Source organism: Argentina anserina, chromosome 1 (genome assembly GCF_933775445.1).
Source record: "Argentina anserina chromosome 1, drPotAnse1.1, whole genome shotgun sequence".
Taxonomy (NCBI): Eukaryota; Viridiplantae; Streptophyta; class Magnoliopsida; order Rosales; family Rosaceae; genus Argentina; species Argentina anserina.
The window spans coordinates 3,187,471-3,211,365 of record NC_065872.1 but is presented as its reverse complement, the minus strand read 5'-3'; the positions used below and the strand labels follow the sequence as shown (position 1 = coordinate 3,211,365).

General features: G+C 39.3%; 5 protein-coding genes across 5 annotated transcripts; 2 read left to right on the top strand and 3 right to left on the bottom strand.

Annotated features, from left to right (window-relative positions):
• Positions 1–343: 343 nt before the first annotated feature.
• On the top strand, positions 344–5,393 carry LOC126799695 (pentatricopeptide repeat-containing protein At3g24000, mitochondrial-like). Its single transcript, XM_050526945.1, has 6 exons — positions 344–470; positions 651–3,740; positions 3,859–3,911; positions 3,986–4,113; positions 4,215–4,487; positions 4,580–5,393. The coding sequence occupies exon 2, from the start codon at positions 651–653 to the stop codon at positions 3,600–3,602; it is 2,952 nt and encodes a 983-aa protein (XP_050382902.1). The 5' UTR covers positions 344–470; the 3' UTR covers positions 3,603–3,740; positions 3,859–3,911; positions 3,986–4,113; positions 4,215–4,487; positions 4,580–5,393.
• A 70-nt stretch (positions 5,394–5,463) lies between these two features.
• On the bottom strand, positions 5,464–6,714 carry LOC126792696 (mitochondrial inner membrane protease ATP23-like). The gene is made up of 2 exons (XM_050519159.1): positions 6,583–6,714; positions 5,464–6,472 (listed from the first exon to the last, which is right to left on the bottom strand). Exon 2 carries the CDS (start codon positions 6,455–6,457, stop codon positions 5,900–5,902), a length of 558 nt encoding a protein of 185 aa, XP_050375116.1. The 5' UTR covers positions 6,458–6,472; positions 6,583–6,714; the 3' UTR covers positions 5,464–5,899.
• A 192-nt stretch (positions 6,715–6,906) lies between these two features.
• On the bottom strand, positions 6,907–9,190 carry LOC126792148 (uncharacterized). Its single transcript, XM_050518634.1, has 5 exons — positions 8,366–9,190; positions 8,098–8,150; positions 7,799–7,965; positions 7,526–7,677; positions 6,907–7,438 (listed from the first exon to the last, which is right to left on the bottom strand). The coding sequence occupies exons 1-5, from the start codon at positions 9,129–9,131 to the stop codon at positions 7,122–7,124; spliced, it is 1,455 nt and encodes a 484-aa protein (XP_050374591.1). The 5' UTR covers positions 9,132–9,190; the 3' UTR covers positions 6,907–7,121.
• Positions 9,191–16,279: 7,089 nt separating this feature from the next.
• LOC126792823 (uncharacterized) lies at positions 16,280–18,426 on the top strand. Its single transcript, XM_050519303.1, has 7 exons — positions 16,280–16,509; positions 16,622–16,732; positions 16,904–16,972; positions 17,196–17,327; positions 17,662–17,739; positions 17,816–17,947; positions 18,033–18,426. The coding sequence occupies exons 1-7, from the start codon at positions 16,303–16,305 to the stop codon at positions 18,222–18,224; spliced, it is 921 nt and encodes a 306-aa protein (XP_050375260.1). The 5' UTR covers positions 16,280–16,302; the 3' UTR covers positions 18,225–18,426.
• A 702-nt stretch (positions 18,427–19,128) lies between these two features.
• LOC126783407 (probable protein arginine N-methyltransferase 1.2) lies at positions 19,129–22,489 on the bottom strand. Its single transcript, XM_050508874.1, has 9 exons — positions 22,236–22,489; positions 21,656–21,666; positions 21,394–21,549; positions 21,241–21,304; positions 20,990–21,132; positions 20,571–20,658; positions 20,341–20,456; positions 20,097–20,247; positions 19,129–19,559 (listed from the first exon to the last, which is right to left on the bottom strand). The coding sequence occupies exons 1-9, from the start codon at positions 22,447–22,449 to the stop codon at positions 19,354–19,356; spliced, it is 1,149 nt and encodes a 382-aa protein (XP_050364831.1). The 5' UTR covers positions 22,450–22,489; the 3' UTR covers positions 19,129–19,353.
• Positions 22,490–23,895: the final 1,406 nt, after the last annotated feature.

The window sequence follows — 23,895 nt, the reverse complement described above, 5'->3', positions numbered from 1 at the left end:
AAAGTTAGACAAACTCAAAATGTACTCAAAAGGATCGTCGTCGTCCGTCTCTAGTTCTATTCACATCAATTTCTAAACACTAATAAAAACTCGAAATTATTATCAATTGATATTCGTTTGGTAAATGTTAGTTTTCTTTATCATCGATCGGGTATAATCGATTGAAGGAAGTCTCCTCTAAACTCCAAAGTGATGGCCTTTTTCATCTTTAGTCAAAAACCTAAAAACAATAGTCAATACCAAAACGACACCGTTGCGGTTCTTTTCATTCGGACAACTTTGAGGCGTACGATGTTTCTGAAAAACAAGCAGAAGATAAACCCCCTGCATTCCAGGGTTTAAGGTTTAACTAAAACCCTGCACCAATTTAGAGAAAGACAAGAAGATAGAGGAAACACAGAAACTTCCAGAAGAAAAAGAAGCACCACCTGCTAGCCCGCCGTCGTTCCTTAGTCACCGTCGTCGCATTTGTAAGTGAATACAAGAAAGTTCTTATCTTTTTTTTTTTTTTTACAAGTCCTGTGTTTTGATGATTGAGTTCAACTTGTTTACTGTTGTGGATTATTGGGTAGCATTTTTGTTTTGGTGGGTGTGTTAAAGTTTTGTTCTTTTGATGCATTTGATTGATATAAGCACTTGTATTTAAATAGATGGAATGTGACCTAATTGCTCTGGGAATGTCACCGGGTTTTCGAGGCCTCTTATTGCCAATTTTCCAGAGACCCACTACTTATTCAGTTGGATTGTATAGCAAGATTAGTCCCAGTGTTAGGTCAGTGTTGCTGTCTAGATTAAAGTCTTGTTCTTGTGCTGCTGTCAATGCTGTTGAGTTGAGTCCAATCAGTGATTTGGCTCAAAATGATACCCGAAATTCGGAGAATAGGGAACATCAGGTAGGATTAGATAATGGGAATGTGGGTGATCAGGAGATTGTAGGAGGCCATGTGAGAGGCAGGTCTTTAGTTTGGAGTGGGAAAATGAGGCTTATAAGGTATTCTGGGATGCTTCGAGCATGTGCCTCACAAGGGGCTTTGAATGAGGGGAGGGCAATTCATGGGCAGGTGGTAAAGAATGGGATACACCCTGATTCACATTTGTGGGTTTCGTTGGTTAATGTTTACTCAAAATGTGGGGATTCTGTTTATGCTCGCAAAGTGCTTGGTGAGATGCCTGAACGAGATGTTGTGTCGTGGACTACTTTGATTCACGGGTTTGTGGTCAAAGGTTGTGGTGTTGATGCTGTTAATTTGTTCTGCGAGATGAAGAAAGATGGTACAAGAGCAAATGACTTTTCATTGGCTACTGGCTTGAAAGCGTGTTCTTTATGCTCAGATTTGGGCTTTGGAAAACAGTTGCATGCTGAAGCAGTGAAGGCAGGGTTCTTTTCGGATGGTTTTGTTGGGTCTGCTCTTGTTGATCTTTATGCAAAATGTGGTGAGATGGAACTTGCCAATAGAGTGTTATTTTGTATGCCTGAGCAGAATGTTGTGTCATGGAATGCCCTTCTAAATGGGTATGCTCAGGAAGGTGATGGAAACCAAGTTCTGAAATTGTTCTGCAAAATGACAGAATCAGATATGAGGTTAAGTAAGTTCACCTTGTCTACTGTCCTCAAAGGTTGTGCAAAGGAAGAAAATTTGGGAGCAGGTCGGGTTGTGCATTCTTTGGTTGTCAAAGTTGGGTTTGAGGTTGATGAAGTCCTGGGTTGTAGTCTTGTTGATATGTATACAAAGTGTAAGATGGCAAATGATGCAGTAAAAGTATTCAGGACGATAAAAGATCCTGATGTAGTGTCCTGGAGCGCAATTATCACTTGCCTTGATCAACAAGGGCAATACCAGGAAATGGCTCGACTATTTAGTTCAATGATAAGCACAGGCATCTCACCGAACCAATTTACCATTTCTAGTATTATTAGTGCTGCCACTGATCTTGGGGACCTCCGTTTTGGTGAGAGCATCCATGCTCTTATATGGAAATACGGCTATCAATCTGATCTTCCAGTTAGCAATGCTCTAATCACAATGTATATGAAAATTGGATGCGTGAGAAGTGGTTCGCAGGTTTTTGAGGCAATGACAGAACGTGATCTGATTTCATGGAATGCCCTTCTATCTGGAGCACATGACCTAGGTCCAAGAGTGTTCCAGCAGATGCTCGCTGAAGGTTGCAAGCCCAACATGTACTCCTTCATCGGTATTTTAAGATCCTGTTCTACCCGCTTGGATGCGGACCTTGGGAGACAAGTGCATGCCCATATTGTTAAAACAAGCATCCATGATAATGACTTTGTTGGGACGGCTCTCATTGACATGTATGCGAAAAGCAGGTTCTTAGATGATGCTGTTATAGCTTTCAGTAGATTGAGTAGTCGAGATCTCTTCACTTGGACAGTCATCATTACTTGTTACGTACAAACTGATCAAGCAGAGAAAGCTATTGCCTGTTTCAAACAGATGCAACAAGAAGGACTGAAGCCGAATGAGTTCACTATTGCCGGCTGTTTGAGTGCATGCTCCCGTATAGCAATGCTGGAAAATGGGCGGCAGCTCCATTCAATGGCAATTAAGGCTGGGCATTTAGAAGATATGTTTGTTGGTAGTGCACTGGTTGATATGTATGCAAAGTGTGGATGCATAGCTGATGCTGAGAATACATTTGAGGGTTTGGCTTCTAGGGATACAGTCTCATGGAATATCATGATTTGTGCACACTCTCAATATGGACAAGGAGAGAAAGCTCTGGCAGCCTTTTCAATAATGTTAGCCTTTTCCATGCCAGATGAAATCACTTTCATCGGTGTTCTTTCTGCTTGCAGTCACCTGGGTTTGGTTGAAGAAGGGAAAAGGAACTTTGACTCACTTAGCAAAGTTTTCCGGATTACTCCTACAATTGAGCATTATGCTTGTATGGTTGATATTCTTGGTAGTGCCGGGAAATTTGATGAGGTTGAAAGCTTCATTGAGTCGATGAAACTGACGCCGTATGCCATCATTTGGGAGACTGTTCTTGGAGCTTGTAAGAAGCATGGAAATGTGGAGTTTGGTGAAACTGCTGCAAGAAAGCTTTTTGAGCTTGAACCTGAGATGGATTCGACTTATGTATTGCTGTCAAATATTTATGCAAAGAAAGGTAGGTGGGATGATGTTAGAAGAGTCAGGACATTAATGTCCAGCCAGGGTGTTAAAAAGGAGCCTGGTTGTAGCTGGGTTGAAGTTGATGGAAAAGTCCACACTTTTGTCTCTCATGATGTTTCGCATCCAAGAGTAAAGGAAATCCATATGAAATTGGACGAACTAGGTGAAAAGCTGGCATCAGTTGGCTATGTACCCGAAACTGAGAACGTTCTTCACGATATCACTGAACGAGAAAAAAAGGAACATCTCCAATATCATAGTGAAAGGTTGGCTCTTGCATATGCCCTTCTAAGCACCGATCCTGTAAAAACCATTCGTATTTTCAAAAATCTACGGATTTGTGGGGACTGCCATGATGTTATGAAGCTCATCTCAGACATCACGAAAAGGGAGATAATTGTTCGTGACATCAAGCGGTTTCATCATTTTAAGAATGGCACTTGCTCCTGTCAAGACTTCTGGTGATTCTGGTATTCAAATCTCCGTTGTGCAGATAGAAGGGTTCAGCTATATTGACTTCTAAACGTTGTTTTCATCATGGACTATGAACAGTAAAATGTTCATGAGTGCTGAAGTTTCAGATACAGTTCAAGCATGATAAAAGTAAGTCATCTACTGAAACTTCTTTGACCTGTACTGCATGTTTGATGAAATCTGTTCTGTCTTTCTATGTGATTTTCAAATGGTGTAATCTGTATTCATTGGGGTGTTGCTTCTTCAGTTGCTCGAGGAAAGAGATATCAAATGTTACGAAATTTCTCTCTGCATTCATTGGTATACACTCTAGAATTGCTTTCTCCTTTCGCTTCCTTCTTTCAATCTTGTATTAAAGTTTTATTTTTCTGCAGAGGGACATGTAACTTTCTTTTGGTCTTGCAAAACACATAACTAAAGATTTTTGTTGGGATGAAATCATCAACACTGGGCTCTTGACATGTCTTCGAAGTTGGATAGGAGATACAGTGCCTCGATATAGGTATGCTGCAACTTGTGTGTTAGTTCGAGTCTTGCACGATTGATTCAGAGATATAATTGTCCACTATAACTCTAATAGAGCATGTTAAATGTTTGTTGTAGAGGATAAGAGGTGGGTTTGGTTGGTGGTGCAGGTCCAGGTCTTGGCTTGTGAGTAAGGCGGTGGCAGGGCGGGGACTTTAGTTGGGTTATGGACTTATGGCTCATAAAGGCTGAGTCGCTTAGGAACAACCCAGATTTGAAGCTAGGACCTCCCGTATTACTGAATATGGACGAAAAATTCAACCCCTAAATGAAGAAATCCATGGTTGCAACTCTTCCAAGACAGTCTGATTGTCATCTTCCAGTTTTGATCACATATTCTCATAAGAATAGGTACCTGCATCTCCAATCATCATAAAGGCTCATGGTACCATATTGACAATTCTTGGGCATCAGTTGATCAATTTATATCGAGAATGTTTCAGGACTGACCTGACTACTGCGCCAGATGAAGGCCAGTTGATGACCATGCTGTTGGGGCTAGTAGATGCAAAGAAAGCTATTGAAGTTGGCCTCTTACGGGATACTCTTCTCCTCACTGCTCTTGCTATTCCGGAGGATGGCAAGATCTGTTGCTAGTTAATCAGTATCTGATATATCCGGTAAAGCTAATTTTAAAGAGATGCATAACTGCATATTGCAGCCATAAATGTAATCATGAACCATACGATCAAATATGATTTCCAATAATAATGGAAGCTAGTGTCGAGCAGAATAGACCTCATTGCATCCAAGAACTGCCCGTCCTTCATAAGCTATTGGAACAAGTAAGTTTGGCACATTTTCTAAAATTCCTACTGGTTAAACTGCAAAAACCATGATTGTGACATGTTTTTCTCATGATGTGTGGATGTTTTGCAGCATGACAAGGGTAACCACTGGAACTACCATGAGAGACTAAATGAAGCTGCTGATTGAAAGTGGGGAGGTAAATAGCTGTATTTATAACACTCTTTGGGGAGGGTCAGTTGTAATGCCTAGTGAGTCAACTCCAGAACACATGAACCAGCTAGGCAGACAGTATGCTGTAGTGCTTAAGTAGTTACTGCTGATACTCGATCATGTCCAAATTTAGCATGCTTGGTTGATAAGATCACAATTTGTAGGCGACTATACTGATTTCTCCCTGATAGTGAGAATCTACTTACTGCTACTTGTGGAGCCTGAATGCTTGATGTTACAATTCACATGCTTCGAGTTCTTTAGTTTTCTGAAGCCAAAACTAATAAATTGCTGGTCTGATTGCTGCTTCTTTTATTTGAGGAACAGTTAGTAAACACAATGTTTCAGAAAATTTAAAACTGTATGACACATCGAAGTAAATCAGCTTCTCATTCATGTAAACAAGAAATAGAACAAACTGGTTACAAGTGAAAGGAATTGCCCCCGGTACGTTTATCACCAATGACGTAGGAAAACAAAAAACAAGGCGCACTTTCCCAATACATACAGCTTGGGGCAACTCAGGCACAGTTACTAATTGCTTCATATTAAGCAGTCGGAGCTGCGGCTGCAGTGTAGGCCGGTCCAGCATGCCATTTTCCGGCAGGACAATCCCAACTCAAACAAAAGTACAAAACATAACAATGGAATTCTTATTCTTCTGAAATGTAAGGGCAAGCAAATGACAATCATTGTTCTACTGTCTGTATGACAATCTATAGATGAATGTTGTAGTGGCACATATGAATTCCCTTAAAAAAAAAAAAGGAGAATACCAATGTTTCTCCTAAAAGGCTAGCATTTCAAGGAGCTCTGTCGAATGGTTGTGTATCATTGTAACAAACATCCCACACAGCTTCCATTGCATCCTTCGCGGCTGCTTCAGAGCAGTAAGGATTATTAGTAACTGATTTCATAACTCTTCGTCTGATGCAATCTTGCTCATGCCCTCGAACCTTCAAAAAGCCCCGCAAGAATTCCCGCTTATAGTGACAATCCCCACTAAGATGGCCAGCGCGAATCTCGCTACAAGCGTGATGAGCACAGTTGGCCCAGTTCAAGTTGGCTGCCCGACAATCATCAAAGACATGAATGAGCTCATGTATCACTACTTGGTTCACATCGTCTTGCATGCTCATGTGGTTACTACACAGGATTACACCTTGCCCTGGGGTATAGCCTCCGCTAATCTGCTGATCGCAACGGACGGCCTTGATGAACCCGTCTCCAATGGCACACCCGGATTTGTCTAGATGCTCCAGCAGAAACTTCACCATGGGAGTTCGTAGGCTTCTACGGATCATGTCTTGACATTCCGTGACGGTCAAGCCGTTGCTGCTGGTTCCGGGTTCGTCTGCCATGCCTAACTCCAGGACCTGCCCCGAGATATATACGATTAACATAATAGCAAACCCATTTTCAATTGAAAAGGAAAGACATTGAAGCTATGCATAGGAGAGAGAGAGAGAGAGAGAGAGAGAGAGACCTTGAAGAGATGCGAAGACTGAGAGTCGTGAGAGAGAGGCGGACGAGAGGCGAGCTACCAAAGAAGAAAATGCTAACCCCTATTTCTCACCCACACGATGCTCTTCTCAAACGACGCGTCGTGCATCTATATGGAAATTTCACAATTTTCTCACTTGTGTGCTTATTAAAGTCATATCCTATGCAAATGGTTGTAAAATCACTAAAATGTAAACTACACAGTTGTGCAAAGCAAAAGAACAGTGATAGCAAAAGGGCATCCCTATGTTTACTGCCAAATTTGGAGCAGACAATTCATTTGCTCTTAAGCCATACAGTGGAAGTGTTTATCAAACAAGTTTCTTTCAAACAAGAAGCAAATGGTACAGGCCTATTCTAACAACGGAAGTGATACTCATAAACTTTCAATACAAAATTGTCAGCCGTTCATATAAACTCCTAAACCATATCCATAGTTTTAGACAGCATCCTTTAGCAATTTTAGTGCTCGTCTTTCTGTGTATCCATCAGGTGGTGCATTCTCGTCTTCTCATGTTCTTTTCATTCTGAGTCCTCATCAGAAAGTGAACTCTCCTCTTCACTCTCGCTGTCTTCCCCTTTCCGTTTTCTCCCTCTTTTCTCCGTTGAAGTCATTGTATTAGCAGCAGCCAAAAATGCTGCACTTATGTATTCATTCACTTTTCCATCATCTGTAGGTTCTCCTTGCCCCTTGTTATCAATGTAAAAGAAAGGGTCATCATCCACTCCATCGCTGTCTAACTTCGAGGCTGGTGGTTTAGACATATCAAGACTATGATACTTCAAGATACTATCACCAAACACTAAGAAGCCTTGACGCTCAAGGTTAAGAAGCAATTCTGGAAAAAGAGATCAATATTAGACAGAGCATTGGTAGATATGTCGTAATTGATCTACTACCAAGAGAAGTAAGCAGAACCACTTACTTATAAGAGCTTTAGGTGAGGATCCCTTTGATTTGACTGAGCTATCCTCCACAGGAATCTGACTCTTTACCCATCTAACAATTTGGGTATACAATTGTGAGCTGGAAAATGCACTTGTATAAGAGATGCTTCTCCTTTGATCACCATGCTCCCTGAAGCAAGCGATAAATTGATCAATGGTAACATCAGAATTTAAACTACAATAAGAACTATAAATTTCATTTCTTCTATATGGGCGATTGGGCATGTAATATATGGGTAGGTTTTCCTCACCTAAAATACTCCACTGCTTCGTGGGCAAGAACCAATCTTCTCATGGCAATAATTTTCATCTGCTCGGAAGATATGTGAATTGCTTTCTCAGGATTAAGGAAAGAATACTCAACCAGTATGATGGCATCATAGAGCACTTTCCTCAACAAAACTTCGTCATCAGAACTCTGCATATCGAAACAAAACAAAGATAATCCAACTTCCTATGAGTTCAATGGAAAATTAGATTCGAAGGGAAACAACATCAAAGATGTAGTACAGAAACTAAACACATTATTAGAAGGCACTTATTTACTTACCACAAGGGAGGTAACAGGCAAAGTCTTCTCCAGCAGCATCCTCAGAAGAACCTCTAGTTAAAACGAACAGTAAGAAAGTCAGCATACCAAAGCAGAGATCAACAAAACCAATACCATTCGGTTAAACACAACAAAAGTAATACTCGAAAGACAACCAAACAGATTCATACAAGCATGACAAACTTAGACCAATTCATGCCAACAGCAAATTCAGCAAACACCTTCATTTACATTTATCCAAATTATGCAAACATATAACAATACTAACCAAAAACGTAAACATTCTGAAACCCAGTCATGGAACCAACAGCCCAACTCCTCAACTCTGCCTCCAACTCCTCCCTCGAACCGCCACCTTTGCAAGTCAAACACATCCTCAACAAAAACACCTCAGCAATAACAACTCCAGCCAAGTAACTCACATCCCCATCTCTCTCACTAAGCTCACCAATCACCCCCTCACTCACTAAAGGCAACAACTTCCCAACACTCTCATTCCTATCCAACCAAACACAGCTCAGCCCCGAAGAGGACCAACCCAAATGCTCCACCTCACCTAAACCATTGCTAGAACAACACACATTTACAAACCCCAAAATCACTCCCACCAAATTCTTCACCTCCTTCCAAGCCTTCTTCTCTTTCTTCACCCCCAAGTCATTCTTGGGCAAATCCAAAACGACGTCGTGCACCAGCCGCACCACCGGAGCGAGCAGCGCAGCGCCTTTCGCGGCGGTGCAGGGAGCGATGCAAGAGCAGAGCAGCTGAAACAGGTCCTTGGCGGCGGAGACTCGGTCAAAGATGTCGCCTTTCGGGTGGTTCCGGCTCCGGAAAGTCAATGCGGCGTAGACCCAGATGGATTCGGGAGTCGGGTCGACCCGGGATTGCATTGAGTGGTAGAATTGGTGAATCAAGTGAGAGAGTTTGGGGTTTTCTTTGTGGAATTCATCTATGGCGGTTTGAATTGATGGGTTAATCTTGATTTGGGAGATGGGGTTTGATGAATTGGTGTGGTTGATTAGAGATGGAACCATGGTGAAACCCAAAAATTGCAGTGAGAGCTAGTAGGAGATGAGCTCTGGTAAAACCCTAAACCTTTTGAGCGAGGGAGAAGCTGAGTGTAGGGTTTTTAGCAAGGTTCTAAAAAACGCTAGGCGGTATGCAGGCGGACAGCCACCTCCTAGCGCCTAGACGGTTAGGCGGCCTCCTAAGCGGCGCCTAGACGGTTTCGAATTATTAAATATTTATTTATTTTTATACATATATTTAAACTATTTTAATGATTAAAATATTTAATAATGTTTAATATTAATTTTAAAAATACTTAAAATAGTCTAAATTCACATAACTTAAATAGAAAGTCCATAAAAAAATATTTGAAGAAAAGATAAATAATGAAACAAATGTAATAATATTAAATCTCAATTTCTTTCTCTCCAAATTGTTTCCTAACTTATTCAGTATCGGACTCAAACTTAATATTCATATTTCTTTACTCTTCTTTTGTTGATGAGATGATGAGATTCAATTTTCAGAAAATAGACAGAGTGAGAGCTGCAGCATCTTTTAGTTTTTTTTTAATGTCAAGTGATGGTTGACCGCCTATGACTAAATATGCCTGATTAGACCGCCTATGACTGAATAGGGCCGTCTAGACCGCCTAGGACTGAATAGGGCTGCCTAGGACCGCCTAGGCGGCTGCTTAATTCACAAAACGCCACAGATGACCGCCGAGGCAAAAAGCGTGGCGGTGGGTGACCTCCTAGCGCCTAGACGCCGCCTAGGCGGTCTAGGCGGCCGCTTTTTAGAACACTGGTTTTTAGTCACTAACAGCAACGACGTCGTTTAGTTTTTCCAAACGTATAAGCCTCTTTTGGCCACAAAATTAGTGATACTCGTATCATATTAGAAGTGGATAATATCAAATAACACAAATAAATATAACTAATTTTGGTTCCATATACGGAGATACAGTATATCATTCTCACCCAAATGTCTGAATAAAAGTCAAGAAAAAATAGTCATATCAAAAAATTTATGATGAAAATTCGTCTTCAATATTAAATTAGTGATGTTTTGAATCATATTCGGATAAAAAAAATAGACGTGACAAACACAATAAAATAACACACAAAGCTATAAAAGACTAGATGCACACTTTAAGCGTTATTTGATCATGAGGAATCCGAGAGCTATTGGCCTCGCTTGTCAATTGTGATGTCTCCACACAAATCCTTCTTAAGGCTATCATTAGGCGTCAAAATATATCACTTCCACAAAACTCATTAAAGATTGATCATTTGGCATAATAACATCCGCAGAAGTCACGATCACACCACATTGTTTCCTTCTTGGACTAAACCCATAGCCTTCATAATAATCCTGACCATATCAAACTAGTCTCAAATCACAATCAGATAGATCACTCTTAAGTCTTAACGAACTTAACCAACTTTCCACGATCTTACTGTCAGCACCACTTGAGTTTCCCACAAAGAGATAATTCAAGACAAGGGTAAAATTGGTTTTTTTTTTCACATATGGTGCGATCATATTAAATGCTTATCCTTGCTTTTTAAAGCAGGTCCAGCAAGTAATCAGAAATTGTCATACTGTGAAGCAAAAGAAACGCGTCAGATATAGCCGAAATGGAGTCTGAAACGATGGAAAAACGCTATGAATACATTGAAAAGACAGTTATACCCCTCCTTTGTTCTAACCGCGCCACTTGTTTTCCACGGCGAGATAATTTCAAGACATGGGTAAACTTGTCTTTTTCACATATGGTCTGATCATATTAAATGCTTATCCGAGCTTTTTAAAAAAGGTAAAACAAAATATCGGAGAGTTTCATATTATGGATAAAGTGAAACGCCCGGAAATGCGCTAGAGACAGCCGAATACGAATTGGAAATTACTGAAACGCTATGAATGCGTTGAAAAAGACGGTTATACCCCTCCTTACTGCGAGCGCCTTCAAAAACGACGCGTCGTTAGCTGTTGTTGATATAAGAGATTGATCTTCATCTTCCTCTTCAAACAATGACGAAATATCTCCTCGTCTTCTTCGCCCTCATCCTCCTTGTTTCCCCAAACCGCCGATCCGAAAACCCCAAACCCGACCCGGACCTCATCGCCGGCCCACACGGAGCTCACCCGCTACGGCTTCCCAATATGGGCTCCTAAAGATTGTTTGGACCCTAAATTCCAAGGCTACCAGTGAAAGATGGAAGAAGAGAGTGGCCAAAAAAAGAGGGACCTTCCACCGGACATCATATATGACATTGTTTCAAGGCTACCGGTGAAAACCTTGTACAGCTTCAAGCTTGTCAAAGCCATGGAGGTTCCTTATCACCGATCCTTTTTTCGTTGCAAACTATTCCAAAGCCATTGAGAATAAAAATGTCTTCTGCATAAGACGATGTCTACTTTTTACTATTATTTGGCCACGAAATGGGCTATACTCTCTCGATCTTGACAAGTTTCTTAATGAGAATCGTAGTGCTGGTGTTGAGGGTTTAGTTGCAACTTCCACTGAGCTCGACGTACGTTGTTAGTGAGGCTAGGGTTCTCCACTCATCCTGCTATGGTTTGTTCTTGTCCCAATGAACAAACACCATCCAATCTGCTGCTGATGATTTGCCTCTGCAACTAGGTGCATTCAGAAATTGGCTATGTGTATAACATTACGAGCATCAGAGACTTCGTATGAGTTTTGGGTCATGAAGGAATATGGAGTGAAGGACTCTTAGACTAAAATGCAGGTCTCCAAACCATATAACAAATTATCATATTCTGGTTTCTGGACAGAATCTCATGATTTGATGGTGTTTGATAGTAGGTCATTCGTTATGTACGATTTCAATGACAACACATTTAGGAATCTACCAATTGGTAATACTAGCGAACATGATATATTTGGTAATGTTGGTATCTATTTGGAGAGCCTACTACCTTCACTCGTCGACCAAGAACATCATGCAAGAGTCTGAATCCACAATCACATCCTTGAACATCATTCTGCGGTTTGTTAACTTCTGTAATCTTCAAGTTCAGCGCATTACTTCCTTGTTATTTACCTCTTTTGAATAACAGTAAGAGGAATGAAACCATGCTACATTGTATTATTTAATTTGCAATCTTTTCATTGTGTCGTTAGCTTATTAAATATGTGTAACTAGTTTTATGACAACTGACAATTTGGATCACCAGTTGCTAGTGCCCGCCTAATTCGAATGAGCCCTGAGCTAGTCGAGACTCAAAAGACCTTAATATTATCAGTAACCGAGACCAGATAGCGATTACAACCCTCATGACATCCTTGAATAGTTGGTAATTTGTTCTTACCATTATATGTGCAATTTATTATTTTTTGAGGTTTGTGTAGAATAAAAAAAAATGTGACTGTATTGTCTGTACGAGTGAAACAATCTCACCATTGTGAGATAATTGAATCTGTACAATCATACATATGAAACAGTAAAATGTACTGTATAATGGAGTTTGTATTGACGTAGAATCTAACGTTGTGTTTTGACCGGAATTTGCACCGATCCGGCCTGAATTAAAAGGCTCTATATAATACGTGTTATCTCGTACCCAATTGGCCTAAAAACACTGTGCCTACTAGACCAAACTCTAGTCAACCAGTCAGATACAGCTAAACACGTTAACAGAACAAAAAACATAGTCTTGCGTAGGGGTGTTAATTGAAAACCGAAAACCGAAAAATAATCGAACCATAACCGAAAAAAACGAAGAAAAAAAAAACCGCACCAAACCGCAAAAAAACCGCACCAAACCGAAAGATTTGGTGTGGTTTTGGTTTGGGATGTTTGGAAACCGAAACCGAACCGAAAAACCGAATATATATATATATTATAAAGAAATTATATTATTTATAGATATATTTAATATACATAATTAAATATGTTATCGATCGAGACCCAAATTTTATCAAAATTCGGTGAATTTTTTACCATATCTGTATTTATATATGTTGATCACATCCGACGGTCAAAATTTAATAATTTGAATTTTAGATATTGGAACGACAACATGTCTACTAATGTGGTATAACTTGTTTAGTGGTTTTTTTTGCAAATGTATGCATTTGTGAAGCAACTATATATTATAAATAGAATTTTGCAAATCTGTCCGCATGATGTGTTACGTATAGTGAAATATGGTTATGGTAAAAAAATCACATATTTTCAATAACGTTTGTGTCCCGATCAAGGCGGTCAACCCTTTTTACGCTTATTATCCCCTATGGGCCTATGGGTAGCCTATCCCTGGAAGGTAAAATTTTTGAAAATTTTACACGAGCTGCTACATCACATATATGTAAGAGTGTGTGCGTGAAAGAATCCACCAAAACTAGTCAAGAATGAGGGGGTAAGAACGAATTCACACTTAATTAGATGAAATTAAGTTAATGTTGACCACATCGATCGAGACCCAAATTTTATCAAAATTAGATGAATTTTTTACCATATCCGTATTTTTAGACATTGGAACCACAACATGCCTACTAATGTGATATAACTTGTTTAGTGGCTTTTTGCAATTGTATGCATTTGTGAAGCAACTATATCTTGTAAATAGAATTTTGCAAATCTGTCCGCATGTTCTTTTTATTTCGTTAAGAATTAAGTAGATAGACAAGGAAAGAAACTCCGATTTTCTTTACAAAATAACCGAAAGAAAAACTGATATAAACCAGAGAAAAACCAAACCAAACCAAACCGAACACAATTGGTTTTTGAAAAAAAAAGTGAAAAACCAAACCGAACCAAACCGAATAAATAGAACGGTTTGGTGTTCGGTATCACCTATAAACCGCACCATTCACACCGATTAACACCCCTAGACTCTTGCGTATGGGTGGATTGGTTGGTATACCAACTTTAATTTTTCAATACTATATATACCAACTAATATATAATTGGTATGAAAAATCCACAATTTATACCAACCAATAACGTTGGTATACCAATTGAGTGGTACGGTTGGTAATGGGCTTCTACCAATATATTTATGACCTAAAAATTTAAGGGCTTCTTATAAAATAGTCTATTTTAACACATAAAATTAGAAAAAAGTCACATAAGTTTTGAAAATTTGAAAAAAATCAAACGGTAAATGGGCTTAAAGCGTTGCCCATAAAGTTATGAAAAATTACATTTTTTGCCACTACAATTAAATCGCCATTCAATCTCGATCTGGGCCTTCACTGAAGCTTTCTTCGCCGGTGACTTCACCAACACACCACGCCGAAGCAGTAGTCGGAAGAGAAGGTGATGTTGGAGACCCACTAGTTGTGGCCCTTGCAAGTCTGTGAATGAGTAATGGTGTGGGAGGAATTGTCATCGTAAAAGGGGAGGGAGAGGCATATACAGACGAAATGGAGGTGGAGCTTGTCGGTGTATGACGATGCCGTTCAGATCATGCGACGGCGTAGAGGGAGGCACAAATCGTCATAGCCTGGTCGGAGGCGCAAGTGCGGGGTCGGAGGCTCAAGGAGGACAAAAGGAGCTACGAAGAAATCAAGGATTCTCATATCTAGGCTTTGCCTTCGCCGTACCAGAGATTCTCACATGCCTCTGCCGCCACTTTTGTCGATTTTGGCCGGAATAGGAGCCGCCTTAGGTTGTGATTTTGTGGCGGAGATGGAGCAGGTGGAAGAGTTGTGACAAGAGGTGTGACAGTTAGTGTAATAGGTAGTGTGATAGAGGTTGTGACAAGTAGTGTGACAGAGGTTGTGACAATGGGTGCAAATAGATAATGTGATAGCGGTTGTGACAGCGTGTCACATGTTCTGTGACAGTGGGTGTGATAGGAGGTGTGACAGGAGGTGTGACAGGAGGTGTGACAGTTAGTGTAATAGGTAGTGTGATAGTGGTTGTAACAGGTAGTGTGACAGAGATTGTGACAGCGGGTGTAAATATATAGTGTGATAGCGGTTGTGACAGTATGTGTGACAGTGTCTGTGACAACGTTTGTGACAGGAGCTGTGACATGCCGAGAGGAAATGTGGAAATATGTGAAATTTTGTTAAAATTCAAATGAGATTGGTATGACAGTGGGTGTGACCGTTAGTGTAAATAGATAGTGTGACAACTTCTGTGACATTGGGTGTGATAGGAGGTGTGACAGTTAGTGTAATAGGTAGTGTGATAGTGGTTGTGACAAGTAGTGTGACAGAGGTTGTGACACTGAGTGTAAATAGATTGTGATAGCGATTGTGACAGTAGGTGTGACAGTGTCTGTGACAGGAGCTGTGACATGCCGAGAGGAAATGTGGAAATATGTGAAATTTATTAAAATTCAAATGAGATTGGTATAAGTATGCTCAGAATGAAGAGAATAGCAGGAATTAAGGAACCTTGAGTTTCGGTTTTGCCGGAATTGCTTGAAGCACCGCCATTGATGACGGCAACCATTTGTGATGGTTGTTGCACCTTGTAAGGTTGGTCGATTCGGAGTGGGTAGTATATCAAATGAAAGAGGGGAGCGAGGTTTATAGGCGAAATATGTTGACATGTTGAAGGCAGTGATGGCTACTGATATGTCTAAGCATTTGTACTTGGGCCGCCTCTTCCTACCTCAAAGTTTTGCGTAATAGCATTCTCTACAATAATAGCATAAATAGTTAAAATACATATTGGGAATTCGATTCATTCATAACTAAGTAAAGAAATTGAAGACGAGAAAAAAAATGTACTTGATAAAGAAGACGAGAGAATAGTGTATTTGGCGGGCGGCGAATTAAAGAACAATAGATCTACGGCGAAGTGAGAAAAGAAGCAGATCGATAAGTGAGAGAGAGAATTCAGAAAACTCAGAAATGACTGAGAGTGTGAGGCTGAGAGAGATTAGATTAAAGTTAGTAGATTTTTACAGTTTTGATTTATTTTCTAATAAATATACGGTTGAAATTTAAAGATATATATATATTAATTAATTTAATTAATATAATATAAATCGGTAGATATGATATATCATGATATACAAAAATTTGTACCATTTATCATACGATAACACTTAACATATACCGTATACCAAATATTTAATATATCAACATATTTAGTCCCAAGTTTTATGTACCATTGCCGGCCCGTAGTCTCGCGATTCGTATAAATACCTACAACTCATCAAACTAAAAATCTAGTTTGTGTTCTTCACATTTGGTCGTTGAGAGCTATGGCGAAGCTGAGACTAGTTCAAGTTTCAATCTTTACAGTGGTGTTGATCTCGGCATTGGTTTCAATCTCCGAGTGTGCAAAGAAGCCGGTGACTGTGGCGAGGAAGGAGGACGTTCCCTTCATCAAGTGCCAAGTCTGTGAGAAGCTGGCAGCTCAGTTGCACCACCAAGTTGAGAAGAAGAGAGCTGAGATCGAACCCAAGAAGGTAGCTTTATTTATGATTTGGGTTTTGTTTCTGTTAGTGTTGGATTGGTTTTGTTTGGGGAGTTGAGTAATTGGATGGTGTTTGTTTCTGTGGATTTTGTTTATGTGTGTAGATCTCGGAGTATGAGATCATTGAGATTACGGAGAATGTTTGTAATTTGAAGAAGGCGGAAGCGGATTGGATTTTGCTGATTGATATTGTTGAGCAAGGAGATAAGTTGCAGGTATGAATTTGTGGTTCATTGCTTTTGATCTTGTAGAATTCAAGTTTAGAAATAGTGACGGTTTTTGTGTCTTTAAGCATGTAATTGTTGTTGGTATGAATCTTGTAAGTGTTATAGGCTATCTATATCTGCTCAATTTCCTGACATGCTATATAATTTGATACTGTTCAGCTGGTGGAACAAGAATCTGAAGGACAATGCAATTCGGAATGCAAGACCATCGAGCGAGCATGTCAGGAGGTAATGAGTTTCGTAACCCTTTTTTGATGTTCTCATGCATCCAGAAACTCTGTTTGCTTGTACATACTCTTTGTGATTACTCAGGTTAAAGTTGTTTGCCTTTCCCCCTTTCGTATTCATATGTATAACAATTTTGCTCTCTCCTCAGTAGTTTTCAATTTTTGTTAGCCTCACTGTTGATGCATTATAATCAAATTGAAGTGCTGAATCTGTACTGTTGCAGGTTTTGGGTTATTCTGATACTGATGTTGCTGAATATCTATACAAATCCAAACCTGACATTGGTTCCCTTGTTAATTACCTATGCAAAGATCTTACTACAGCGTGCACTGTCAAGCCTCCTCCAGTTCCTAAGGTGATTGCTTTTGTATTCAAGTTCATCTCCTTTGTTGTTGATCTATATAGACTAAGGAAACAAGAATCTTTGCGATCTTGGGAAACATGATTCCATGTCTTAAAGCTCACGTTTTGAGCACTATAAAGATGCTCTTTTGAACTTTGTTTTCACCCCAGGAGGCCTCATTCTGGATCTGCCTAGTCTCTATGATCTCAAGCATTTTTTAAACACGTTGATCATTTCGAGAAGTATCTCTACATTACATAATGTACATATATTAAATGATTACACACATCTTGCTCTCAAAACAACACATTGATGTCTCATACTGATGATATTTTATGTTTAACAGGATAGGACTCCTGGAGAAGTTTTTGTGCCCAAGTCATCGAAAGAGGCTGAAATGGAAAAGATTTTGAAATCTATGGAGGTAATAGTCCTGTCATTAGTGCAGAGCATTGCTACATAACATACTAGTGTTTTGCTGAACATTGTTTGCTGTTCAGGGTATGCCAGGAGCCCCAGGCATGAAAATGTACTCAAGAGATGATTTGATGAACATGAAAAACTTTGGCGGGGAAGAAGGTGATGAGGAAGATGATGATGATGATGACGACACTCAGTTTCCCTCAAAATTGGTACTTACAAGTTACAACTAAGTCTGTATTTCTCATATGAAAATCATATTGTTTCTGATGCCATGTAAAAACACTTATGGAACAGGGAAAGGCTTTGAGAGAGAAAGAAAGTACAAAGACTGATGTGAAACAGAAGATCACCCATGGAATTATGAAGACCAAGGACACACTAAAGAAGCATGCAAACAGAGTCTCCAACTGGTTACGGCAAAGGTGGAGGGGACTCAAACAGGCAGCGTCAAAGAAGAGTACAAGGGCCAGCAAGGCAGAGCTTTAAGGCACCAAATCACACGACTATAGGAATTGTGTTACCCATTACATTTTTGTTAGAATTGCATCAATATGATTTCGCCTTTTGCCATTTCTATCAAGTAGGAGTTGAGGAAAAATAACAGTGTCGTTGTAGTTTTTGTTTCCATCACTCAGATTACCTAACAACTTGAGCACTATGAATATTACATCAATTTGCTAGTTTTCAGGAGCCGAAAAGTCAGAGTTCATAGGGCCACGAGATAAGAGACATTGTCCTGCCCCAGATTTATCCCAGATGGCCAACCTTACTAATTTTATCTTTTTAATCCCCAAGTATTCTCATTATAGATTTTCTGCAATCAGGAAAGGGCATTGAATTGAGATCTTGCTGATACAACGACACAGCTTTGGGCGAAACAATTTCAAATGGAGCCTCTGTTAAATGATATATATTGCTGGCCAGGTTACACTGAAATAGTACATAGTCGTCTGTCTCATTTCAGATGTCCCAATCAAAATAGATGCATGGATTATATTTTAAAATGTCGTAAAATTTATATCATATATAATCACATATCATCTGTATTCGGGACATTTACAATCTAACTATTATAATTTTCCATGATATTAAGATATTGGAAGAAACTAGTAAGACACGATGAATGAACATCCAAGGTCCCTCAAAATCTCCCATCCAAATCAAAAGAAGTTCCAACTAACATTAGCCCCGATCACAGCTTAAAAACTTTGTGAATCAAGAAACAATTAAATGTGACAGAATCTTCAAATGAGCAGATCTTGATGATTTTCTCCAACCTGTATATTGTTCTTATCATACATTTCCCCTTTAAAAAAACTCCGATGAAATTTTTTTCTCAATACCAGTTGTATAAATTGAATGAATTATATAAATTAGCATAGACCAGATCTGTAGAAAGTTAAATAAAAGATCAAATACCAATCCTTCCAAAATTTTGATGTTACAAATTCAAGAAATAAATAACTAATAGTACAAATGCTACAAAACTGCCTCCTAGAACATTTCCTCAATCTATATGGAGGCAGCTTTTTCTTAAAACAGGTCGAACAGCAATCCATAACATTTAGTTTTTGCAGTAATGGATTGCTTTCTCATTGAACAATAATATAACACATTAGCGCATTTTGTAATGTTGAACCCTCGAGACCGTGCACCGCTGGCCATTCAATGAATACTTGAGCATTATATCAATATCACGGGGATTTTTTTTGTTTTGGGCCACGGTCATGGTTCCAACAATTGACTCTCCTTGACATACTGTCAGCACATCTTCCAGGTAAAGGACTGTTTGTTTCCAATGAGTAGACCGTGATCTTGGTCCTGAGTTATAATTCACATTGTGAGAAAGATAGCACTTATGAGAAACCAATTGTGTTAATAAATTTTTAAAGTACAAGGGCTCCTAACACATTGTGATGCTTACATATCCTCTGCGAAAAAGCACAATCACATAATGTAATTAAAGGGAGAAATCAGGTTGTCTGCTTAACTTTAAGACTTGAAAATGGAGCTTTGAACAAGAATTGATTCCATTATCATTCTAATTATCATCAAATGTAATCTTGATTTGTTCAAAAAAAAAAACCTAACATCGAAGAAAAAAGAAGAAAGGGCATTCCAAAAGCAGATGACAATACAATTGACAGAAGCAATGGAACATGAGTGAAACACGGGCACAACAGTGTAAAGTATACTATAGCTTTTATCTATAAATGCCATGTAGAATACACAAGAACACAGATACTCTAAACCTTAAATGCTTACATTCTTTTTTACTTCTTTGTTGCCAATATTTCTAAAAGGAACTTTGACAGTGACCGAAAGAAAAATTAGGAGGTAAAGAACACAGATACTGACCTGTAGAGAAGCCCATCAACTTGTGACATTTTGTAAATGACACGTCAAAGTAGGCTACAAGAGCATGAACGAAATCATCACGTTCAGCAATAAGCTTAAAAGGAGCTGTGAAAGAAGCATCTCCTGGAGTCATCTTAGATATATCCATTGTCTAGCGGGGAAAAAAAAAGTGGACAATGTCAGCAAACGTGTAAAAAAAGGGCAAAGCAATATCTGATGCAGTGCAGGCATATCTGTATCCTACCTTGAGTAACTGGCTATTTGTAACAATTTGGTTTTGGTCAACTGTGTCCACTAGAGGCTCCATCATGGCTTGCTTCTTGATGCAGCTCATGTCAAAGCCATATACATTATTCCAAACTGGCATATTGAGATGATTGGAAGAGGAAATAAGCTATATTTCCTTTTTGGTCAATATTTCCAAACAAAAAGTAACAACATATAGGTTAACACAAAAGAGATCAGAAGGCATACATTCAATCTTGTCTTCTTTGTACTCTGCATCCTCAATAGCTGTTAGGAAAAGAGAGCATTTGTCCGGTAGCAAAATGCCATCATCTACCTGCAAACAGGAATAGATATAATTTTTTTTAATAAATAAAAACCAGAGCATGATAGGTCATAGTTTTCAAAGTTTATAGGAGTATACCCTTAGCTCCAACTTATCATATAGTATCCCAAAACACATGAATTTACAGGAATTGTGTGCCTTGACGAGAGCAAGATGAACTCAAAGCCACCCAACTAAAAGTATAGGTTTTTTGTGTTTTCTTATAATAATAATAACAACATTAAAAATAATAAAACCACACTGAATAGGCAATCACCGACAAGGCTTGCTTATTCTTGTGCTGAACATCAAGATCAGAAAATGAAAATTAAATGATACTTACAAGCCATTTATCACGAGCATAGAGGACTGTATTCAACATGTTCTCAAACAACAAAAAGTATCCCATCCACTCAGAAATAATTATATCCACTTTCGCAACTGGAAGCTCAAGTTCTTCAATCTTCCCTTTCAGCACAGTTACGACTGCATTTATATAACAGTTGTTCGGTAAGCAGAATACTATTGTGAACAATGTTACGACTCAAGTGGCAGATCAGAGCTAAAAAGAGGTACGAGATACAAAAGAATTACCATCAGAGAAACCATTAGTTTCAACAATCTCTTTTGCCCTCTCAGCCATATCTGAGCATTCAACCTGTGAAAGCAATGCAACACTACTAATTAGGAGGTCTATAACATTTATAAACAATCTTAGTGAACAAAATTTCTTTGAGCAAAACGTACGGCATAAACATGCTTGGCGCCAGCTTTAGCACAAAACAGGGACAAAATTCCAGTCCCAGCTCCGACATCAAGAACAACTTTATCCTTGAATAGAAACTTATTCTGATAAATTACATTTTGATACGTCTTGGTTCTCACTAGATCCTTCAACATCTCCTGCAACATAACAGTTAGTCAGCCCAACATCCAATGACTATTCGCTAGAAAGGTTACAAGAACCAAATCCAGAACTGCTTCCCATCCAAGAGGGTATCACACTTACTTCGTGAATACCTGCAATCACACAAAGAACACTAGAATAAGCATTCTGTTGCATACCCTATAAGAACAAAAATTAATTACACCACAAACCAAAAAACAGCATACATCCAGAAACACACTGGTTCAACTGCTTCTTAGAAAGTACACTAGAACTCTATGCATGTAAACCAGGAAAAATGCCTACAGTATCGCTCTAGCACTTTATACTCTAGCAAATCCAAACTCCAACTCTACTAAACACAACACAACCAAGTTCAATACTTTGTAAAGCCAATCATAAAAATCAAAACTTTCACTTCTCAGCTACCAAAAGCTTCTCAAAACAGAACATAACAAACTCTACGAAATTTATATCACACATTAAACTAACGCTCCGCTCAGCCATCACTGCATCATAGGTCAAACCAAAGCTCCATCAGCTTCAGCTAAAACTCCAAAGCTCAAAACTTTACAAACCCAAATGAAACCCCAATCACAAAAACCAAAGATTTTACTTTGCCAACCAAAAAAGTTGCAAACTTTACTAAAACCCAGTAATAAATATCAAAGCTTGAATCAACAGAAACAAAGTAGAGAGTTACCGAAGTGGGAATAGGAGTCGAAGTAATAGTCGGCGCTGGTTTTATCATTGGCTTCGACAAAGGAGACCTCCATGGAGTCGTCGTCGTGGACGGGTTTGTCGAGATCGGGGTGTTCGCACATCGACTCGTCGTGGTCTGCGTCTTCGAACCGGGTCGCCGACGAAGCTTCTGCAAAGTCCGAGTTGCTGGTCTTGCTCTTTCGGCGACCCATCATGATATTTAGGGTTTTACGAGGGTACTTGGCTCTATCTCTATCTCTATCTCTCTCGCGCTTTTCCTAAACTTCAAGTGGGTCGTTATGTACTGTGTTACCGCGCGACCAAAACGACGCCGTTGTGGGGTAAATGGGCCGTATGCGGGCTGTCTTTGAGGCCTGGTCCGTATGCGTGGTGTCCACCCTATGGAAAAGAATGAATCAAACCTGTCTTCGAACCATGATCGAGAATCCGAGATACTCTCTGCGGGTCAGCCGGACTCCGGCGTCACCAGCCGTTCTGATGAATCATTGAAGGTGGGAATGGTAGTCATTCTCTGTTTGCGCAACGCATCCCCCGCACCTCAATTCTCAATTTGGGAAATCAAAACTTGCGAGAAGAGAGATCGAGTAGCTAGATTACTACGTACGGGTGTTTGTTGTTTGTGTACGTACGATAATGTCCGCTGCAAGGTCATGTTACTGGTGCTATGAATGTACCGGGTACGTTAGGATATTGACTGGCAGTGGCGGTGACTCATTGGCAGGGCCGGCCCTGAGAGATTTGAGGCCCAGTGCAAAGAAAAAAAATGGGTCATTACACAAAAAAAAAACTCAGGGTTTGGAACAGAGATTGTGAACTGAAGGCTGTAGAAAAAAAAATACTGATTAGCATGAGTTAGTTGGTGAACACGATTGTGTGGTGTGTGGTTTTACTTCATTAATTATATTAAATTTATTATCAATAAACAAACAAACAAACAAAAAAATTAGAATTTTGGGTCATGGGCCCAGTGCGGTAGCACTGGCTGCCCTCTCTCAGGGCCGGCCCTGCTCACCGGTGGTGTGTCCGCATGTGGCAGTGGCTTCCTTTTGAAGTTCGACCTTAATTTGTTTCAACAATTAACAGTAGAAGATTTCTTCGATTTTATGCTTATTATCATAAGAATATAAAATGAAAGCAAAACTATCATTTTGATCCAATTATCAAAATGTGTAACGATCTTGATAATCGTTACCATGAAAATTCATTGATGCAAAAGAAAAAGGAAATGAAAACTAAAAGAACTAAAGAAAATACTAAAACTCAATATTCATCAATCTCTTACAACCTATCATCTTACCTCTTATATAGTAGGAGGATAACCCTAAAACCCGTTTACAATATCACTTGGAATCATCAGCCCATTACATAGCAAAATAGGAGGTCCAAACCGGTAAGTAGCTTGTTTAATATCTAGAATCATAACATTTCCACCCGCTCAAAGAACAGGCTTGTCCTCAAGCCTATAATTTTCATCCAGATATTGTCCAAAAGTCAACAAATGACATTGTACCATGGCTTGAAATGGAACATACCAGTGAACTTAGCATTTTCTGTTGAGGGCAGTTCATGGATGTACCTATCAACTTCATTCTCAAACTGGAATATCAATGAAGTAATCATAATCGATGAAAGCACCATAA

What these genes read in the sequence shown, in the direction of transcription:
- LOC126799695 (XM_050526945.1), top strand. Translation starts at nt 651, where the DNA reads ATGGAATGTGACCTAATTGCTCTGGGAATGTCACCGGGTTTTCGAGGC.
- LOC126792696 (XM_050519159.1), bottom strand. Translation starts at nt 6,457, where the DNA reads ATGGCAGACGAACCCGGAACCAGCAGCAACGGCTTGACCGTCACGGAA.
- LOC126792148 (XM_050518634.1), bottom strand. Translation starts at nt 9,131, where the DNA reads ATGGTTCCATCTCTAATCAACCACACCAATTCATCAAACCCCATCTCC. An exon ending in TCAGAATGTTTACGTTTTTG is followed by an intron (nt 8,151 to 8,365) that starts GTTAGTATTGTT and finishes CGTTTTAACTAG; the next exon opens with AGGTTCTTCTGAGGATGCTG. An exon ending in TGCCTGTTACCTCCCTTGTG is followed by an intron (nt 7,966 to 8,097) that starts GTAAGTAAATAA and finishes TTCGATATGCAG; the next exon opens with AGTTCTGATGACGAAGTTTT.
- LOC126792823 (XM_050519303.1), top strand. Translation starts at nt 16,303, where the DNA reads ATGGCGAAGCTGAGACTAGTTCAAGTTTCAATCTTTACAGTGGTGTTG. An exon ending in CTGAGATCGAACCCAAGAAG is followed by an intron (nt 16,510 to 16,621) that starts GTAGCTTTATTT and finishes TTATGTGTGTAG; the next exon opens with ATCTCGGAGTATGAGATCAT. An exon ending in AGATTTTGAAATCTATGGAG is followed by an intron (nt 17,740 to 17,815) that starts GTAATAGTCCTG and finishes TTTGCTGTTCAG; the next exon opens with GGTATGCCAGGAGCCCCAGG.
- LOC126783407 (XM_050508874.1), bottom strand. Translation starts at nt 22,449, where the DNA reads ATGATGGGTCGCCGAAAGAGCAAGACCAGCAACTCGGACTTTGCAGAA. An exon ending in GCGCCAAGCATGTTTATGCC is followed by an intron (nt 21,305 to 21,393) that starts GTACGTTTTGCT and finishes TTGCTTTCACAG; the next exon opens with GTTGAATGCTCAGATATGGC. An exon ending in CAAATAGCCAGTTACTCAAG is followed by an intron (nt 20,248 to 20,340) that starts GTAGGATACAGA and finishes TTTCCCCGCTAG; the next exon opens with ACAATGGATATATCTAAGAT.